Here is a 6765-nt window from a genome sequence, read left to right as displayed (position 1 = left end):
TACATATTACATAAACCGTAGTAATGAGGTAGCAAATTTTGCCGATGTTAATTCCCTTAATATCCATATGAAGCTTTGTAAATAATAGAGTGAGCAAATGAACCTTTAAACAAACCCTCGAACGTGAGTAACTACAGAAATATAAATTTTCTTTTTGTATAGCACAATGGCTCGGTAGCACATGTGCTTGGTGCTGGATTAACGTTCGAGAGTCTCGAGTTGGAAACATACGTCTCATCATCTATTTTTTTGTCTTAATTGTCAACTATGCTTATTGGTTCACCCAGTTAACTTAAGATTCATTAAATATATGATTATATTAGTCTACAAATATTGTATTATATTACATCGTATACATGCAATCAATTGGTACATCAAACAGCGAACGTTTCTTCTTCCCTAGAGCCTCTGCCTGTGACAAACACCTATGGCACGCTGTCTCATTTTTTAATAGCATAAATAATGTTCAGTCGGATAAACAAGGCATTACGGAAAATTAGCAAAAACAAAAAATGCACTTATAAATCTCGGGCATAAAATGATGAGCATATAAAAATGAACCAATTTTTTTCTATAGTAAGATAAAGCAAACATTGAATCTGGTGAGGGATTTTTTTTCATTTAATTTTTATCATTCAAGGCTATGTAAAGACAATATTTTTAATACATCGAATTATCAGAAAATTATGTCGAGGTAGAACACAGTGATAGTTCGAAATATTAAAAATAAAACTATCTTTCTGTAGGCATGAATACAAAAAATTGGCCAAATTAAATGAGGCTACTCAAAAATGTATGAAACTAAAAATTTCTAAGCAGATATACTATTTGTCTCATCTCATTTTTTACTGCTTTTCTATTCGGATAAATAGTATTAAACTATTAAAAAGTGAAACAGCCTGCCATACGTACGAGTGTTATTAAATTTTTTTTTAATCGGACCACGCTGCGACCACGGCACATTAAAACAAAAAATGAAATGAAGAAATGTATCTATGTTGCAAACGCAAAAGCGTTAAGAGAACGAAACGAGATTTTTTCGATTATAATACAATATTTGTACACTAATATAATCATATATTTAATGAATCTTAAGTTAACTGGGTGAACCAATAAGCATAGTTGACAATTAAGACAAAAAAATAGATGATGAGACGTATGTTTCCAACTCGAGACTCTCGAACGTTAATCCAGCACCAAGCACATGTGCTACCGAGCCATTGTGCTATACAAAAAGAAAATTTATATTTCTGTAGTTACTCACGTTCGAGGGTTTGTTTAAAGGTTCATTTGCTCACTCTATTATTTACAAAGCTTCATATGGATATTAAGGGAATTAACATCGGCAAAATTTGCTACCTCATTACTACGGTTTATGTAATATGTAGTATGTAATAAGCCCTTAATATGGCGTCCCTTCCGGGTGTTGGCCGGACTCTTACTAGAGGGACTCTAGCCAAAACACAGCTTCAGATTATCACGCGTAGTATTACTATATATACTCGACCAATCAAAAACGTGGAACTGCTTCGAGGGCCCTCCGCTAAGGTGGCGCGCCGAAACCGGAGTAAAATTGAGGCCACCAAAAACAGGCCCATTGGCAATCTCCCTACTCATCTCTGCATTGGCAATCTTCTTTCTCATCCCTGCCAGTACTATATGTCGATGGTAAAGGCCTTCACACACAAAACGACGTAACGATGTAAGACGTAAGACGTAAGACGTAACCGTAAGCCGTAATCAGTAAGCACCATCGCATACCACACGCGTAAGGAGTAAGCTACGGCCAATCACACTCAAGAAAGAATTGCGCATTTTTATGAACGTGTCGTCATTGTACATACTATAAATTTATTTTTGTACCTATTTTCTGTTGTAAAAAGTAACTACACGATAACAATTATGTACTCATAATTAAGGATTTTATATTTTATAAATTGTAACTGTATTGAGATGCATGATATGCAGATTAAATTATACTTTTACAGGAAAATCGTTTTCATACTTAGTTTCTAACTTTAAAATTGCACGTATCGCTTTTGTTTTATAATGCGTATTTTGGATATATTTACGTTTTTTCAATATCAAAGCACATCAAAGCCACTCGTCTCACGTATAAACAATGTTCTTTTAAGGGGCTATCTACAATAAGACGTTGTCGTAAGCACTAGGCGGAAGCGTTAGTCGTTGTCGTAAGCACTACGGCTTACGTTTTACGGAGAAAAGTGGAGGGGACAGTACTAGATTTTGATTGGTTGGTTTCCTTACGCTTACGGCTTATGTCGTTACGTAATTTTGTGTGTGAAGGCCTTAAGAACGTGGTTTCCGCTCTTTATCAACGGAACCCAGCAGCAAGGAACATCGAGTGGAATTTTCAAGTATCCCGCGGAATTAGGCGCTCGGAGCGTTACATAAATTCCTGATTGATGCCATCTATGTAAAGAAGAAGAAGAAGAGGAAGAAGAACTGAGTTCGTCACAGCACAGGACTCACGCGCCAGCCCACCTCTCGCGTAGTGTATTGTTATATGTCTGATACATCTCGTTGGAGCAAGCAGCCATAAGGAAAGGAAGGAAGGGTATTGTTATATGTCTACTATGAAATATCTTCATCGTCCTGTTCTAAATAGTTCAGTAAAAGCGCAAGTCCAGTCAAGTAAATGTAATTCAAATAAGATTGGATTAGTACGGCTGTAGACGGCAAGTAGTAGTTAATAGCAATTTTGAATTTCCAATCTGAAAGATCCTAAATTGTGTGCAATTGTGCACTATCTTCATCGAAAGGGAGTGTGTGTGTCTTTAGTATAAGTTTTATAATTCCTGAAATAACACTTGTAATGCATGCAAATGTATAGTATGCGTGTATTGCGTTTGAATAATAATTTATTATTACATTCATATAAATTATGATATTCCACTTTGATGTTACGTACTCTCCAATACCCTTAATAGGTTTGTTCTCATTACCTACACTTTCCGCACTTTTCAGAAAGTACAGAAAGTTAAGGTAACGAGAACAGATCGAATGGTAATAAAATAGTGTACACTAAAGTGTGTCAATAGGTTTCTTCTCGTTGCCTAAACTTTTTGCACTTTTCAAAAAGTGCAATTTTTGTATTGGATGATATTTTGAAGTAACCAATGAGAATTTGCACTTTTTGAAAAGTACAGAAAGTGTAGTTAATAAGAACAGATTTATTGAGTTGTCAATTGTGATGTTTTATTTTAGATAACGATGGTTCATGACAAAAAACCTGGAAGGCGAAGCAGATCTCGGGAGAGAGATCGTGACCGAGAACGAGATCGTGAGCGTAGAGATCGGAGACGCTCTAGAAGTAGATCAAAGGATCGTAAGAAAGATAGAAAACGTTCCCGATCAAGAGAACGTTCTCGTGAAAGGGACAGGTCACGTGATTACGATCCAGATAGATCAAAAGAGAGGAGGGATACCAAGGATAAATTAAAAGATGAAAAAAAACCGAAATCAAATCCTATATTTGTGATAGATGATGAAAGCAAAAAAGAATCAAAAGTTGAATCAAAAAAAGAGGAACAGGAATATAGGGAGAATTTGAAAAATTCGAAAAAAGAGCCATTGAGTTTGGAAGAATTATTAGCTAAAAAAAAAGCTGAAGAAGAAGCAAGAGCAAAGCCAAAATTCCTAACTAAAGAAGAACGTATTGCCTTAGCGTTGCAAAAACGACAACAGATAGTAGATAATATCAGGAAGCAGCAGGAACAAGACCGAAAATTCAATATTCAAGTTGAAGGTTCTACCTTTCCTAAGGAACCACGAGAATGGGATGAAAGAGACAGGTTTTGTATTGATATAGTTATTGGTATAGTTAAATAATATATTATTCGTAATTATAGTTTCTTTAATATTTTTTCAATTTATAGACGTCGAGAAGGACAGCGACAAAGAGAAGAAGAAAAAGACAAAGATAAAGAAAAGGAAGTTGAAGCAATTAAGGAGCGCTACTTAGGTCTAATTAAAAAGAAGCGCAGAGTGAGGAGATTAAACGACAGAAAATTTGTTTTTGACTGGGACACCTCAGAAGATACTTCTGTGGACTACAATAGTATCTACAAAGAAAGACATCAGGTTCAATTTTTTGGAAGAGGAAACCTAGCTGGTATAGATATTAAAGCACAAAAACGAGATCAAAGTAAATTTTATGGAGAACTCTTAGAAAAAAGAAGAACGGAGGCTGAAAAGGAACAGGAAAAGTAATATCCTTTATTTAGCGATATGGAAGTTTCAGATTATTCAGTGTTTTTTTTCTTTTGTTTAAATAGAATGCGTTTGAAGAAAGTCAAGCGGAAAGAGGAAAAACAGAAGTGGGATGATCGTCACTGGTCGGAGAAAGGATTGGGTGAAATGACAGAACGAGATTGGCGTATTTTTAGAGAAGATTATAATATAACTATAAAGGGTGGTCGCATTCCAGATCCTATTAGATCTTGGAAGGAGTCCGGGTTTCCCAAGGAAATTTTAGATATTATTGATAAAGTTGGGTATAAAGATCTGACCCCTATACAGAGACAAGCAATTCCTATTGGTTTACAAAATCGTGATATTATCGGTGTAGCAGAAACTGGTTCAGGCAAAACATTAGCCTTCTTAATTCCGCTTCTATTGTGGATTACCAGTTTACCAAAAATCGAACGTTTAGAAGAAGCCGACCAGGGTCCTTACAGTATAATACTAGCACCAACACGGTAAGAACAGTAAATTAAAACTAACGAACTTTTCTCATAAGTATCATGAATGTTTCAGTGAGTTGGCTCAACAAATTGAGGAGGAAACCAATAAATTTGGCCAACCTCTGGGTATCAGAACCGTTGTTGTGGTTGGTGGTCTTTCTAGAGAAGAACAAGGATTTAGGTTGAGAATGGGTTGCGAAGTGAGCATAACTTGCAGAGTCTTGGTAGACTTGTAATATAGTCTCTATTAAATCTTCACATAGAATGTAAAATATGTTCTTTTTATAGATTGTAATAGCTACACCTGGAAGATTAATAGATGTCCTAGAAAATAGATATTTGGTACTTAATCAGTGTACGTATATTGTCCTCGACGAAGCCGACAGAATGATAGATATGGGATTTGAGCCTGATGTACAAAAGATTCTAGAATATATGCCAGTTACAAATCTAAAGCCTGACAATGAAGATGCTGAAAATGAAGAGAAGCTCCTTGCTAATTACAATACAAAAAAAAAATACCGACAGGTACGATATAAATTAATTTTAGAATTTCGAAAAAAAAACAGGTTAAAAATAAATTATTGTACTTGTGTATTCAATGAATCTGATATTGACAAAAAAAATTGGTATATTATAAAACTTTTACTTATTTTTTTTTTCTAATCTTATTTTCCTTGGTTACAGACAGTAATGTTCACAGCAACTATGCCTCCCGCAGTTGAACGACTCGCCAGAACCTATTTGAGAAGACCTGCTGTAGTGTACATTGGTTCTGTTGGTAAACCAACAGAACGTACAGAACAAATCGTACATATTATGGGAGAAGCGGATAAGCGACGTAAACTTATGGAAATTCTTAGTAGAGGAGTGGAACCACCTGTTATTATTTTCGTTAATCAAAAGAAGGGCGCTGACGTACTTGCTAGAGGATTAGAGAAATTGGGAGTCAGTACCACCTCTTATTTTGGATACTTGGCTTTTACCAAACTTGGTATTTATAATTTAACGTTTTATTTTTCACAGTACAATGCTTGCACTCTTCATGGTGGTAAAGGCCAAGAACAAAGAGAGTACGCTTTAGCATCATTAAAGAGTGGCTCTAAGGATATTCTTGTTGCAACTGATGTGGCGGGACGTGGTATCGATATCAAGGATGTCTCTATGGTTATCAATTACGATATGGCTAAGACTATTGAAGGTAATACAATCATTCCATAATATTAATGTATAAAGCATTACATTTACTTATGAATAACTAAATTATGATCTGGCTGCTATTCTCTTGTAGATTACACTCATCGTATTGGTCGAACTGGACGCGCCGGCAAAGCTGGTCTTGCTATTTCTTTCTGTACGAAGGACGATAGCCATCTATTCTATGATTTAAAGCAAACGATACTTTCTAGTCCAATTTCTACATGTCCTCCAGAGTTACTCAATCATCCAGATGCACAGCATAAACCAGGAACTGTCGTTACAAAGAAACGTCGTGAAGAGAAAATATTCGCTTAGATTAAAAAACAATTATTTTTAAAGACATTACTGTTTATTTCATGAAGAAATTTATTAAAAATGTTTGAACTTATTAATAACTTTGCTAATTAATACAAATAATACATTTTTCATAAATTTTATAACGCACGCAATTGTATTTGCACCTAACTGCAATTGGCTATGGACGCTCTGAATCATAGGGTATATTCAGCAGAAACACCGCTGAGGGAGCAAGGGGTTGACCACGGTCTTACATACAGGCCTTGCAACTCGCCCAATTTTAAGCGATGGGGGTAGTCGTTTTAAAGAAGCAGGGTGCATTTTAACTTTTAGTCACAAGCGCCGCTGTAATCAAATGACCCCTAAAGTCCCTCAAGTCAGATTCGGGCCCACGGTCTTATATACAGGTCAAGCAACGAGACCAATTTTTAGTGGTGGGGGTAGTCCATCTTACCAGAGCTGAGTAGGGAGATTGCCAATGGGCCGATATCATCGACATATAGTACTGGACTGCTCCTTCCTTACTTCCTTTCCTTATGGCTGTATCCCCAATGGGGGACAT

At 35.9% G+C, this 6765-nt stretch overlaps 1 protein-coding gene across 5 annotated transcripts; it reads left to right on the top strand.

Annotated features, from left to right (window-relative positions):
- The first annotated feature begins 2301 nt into the window (after window positions 1-2301).
- On the top strand, window positions 2302-6301 carry LOC107264976 (probable ATP-dependent RNA helicase DDX23). 5 transcript variants are annotated; one of them, XM_015733848.2, is made up of 9 exons: window positions 2302-2578; window positions 3229-3815; window positions 3900-4229; window positions 4299-4721; window positions 4780-4906; window positions 4995-5234; window positions 5394-5654; window positions 5733-5907; window positions 5998-6221. In XM_015733848.2, the coding sequence occupies exons 2-9, from the start codon at window positions 3235-3237 to the stop codon at window positions 6219-6221; spliced, it is 2361 nt and encodes a 786-aa protein (XP_015589334.1). In that variant the 5' UTR covers window positions 2302-2578; window positions 3229-3234. The 5 variants fall into 5 exon arrangements, with proteins under 5 accessions (XP_015589334.1, XP_015589335.1, XP_024937966.1 ...); XM_015733849.2 differs by having other exon boundaries at window positions 2566-2699; XM_025082198.1 differs by lacking the exon at window positions 2302-2578 and adding an exon at window positions 2644-2661.
- The last annotated feature ends 464 nt before the right edge of the window (window positions 6302-6765 follow it).

The sequence above is a fragment of the Cephus cinctus genome, unplaced genomic scaffold (genome assembly GCF_000341935.2).
Source record: "Cephus cinctus unplaced genomic scaffold, Ccin1 Ccin1_scaffold0210, whole genome shotgun sequence".
NCBI lineage: Eukaryota > Metazoa > Arthropoda > Insecta > Hymenoptera > Cephidae > Cephus > Cephus cinctus.
This window is presented reverse-complemented; position numbering and strand designations above follow the sequence as displayed.

Coding starts and splice junctions, on each gene's coding strand:
- LOC107264976 (XM_015733847.2), top strand. CDS start 3,235: ATGGTTCATGACAAAAAACCTGGAAGGCGAAGCAGATCTCGGGAGAGA. Junction 5,235..5,393: donor CAAAAAAAAAATACCGACAG/GTACGATATAAA, acceptor CCTTGGTTACAG/ACAGTAATGTTCACAGCAAC. Junction 5,655..5,732: donor GAGGATTAGAGAAATTGGGA/GTCAGTACCACC, acceptor TATTTTTCACAG/TACAATGCTTGCACTCTTCA.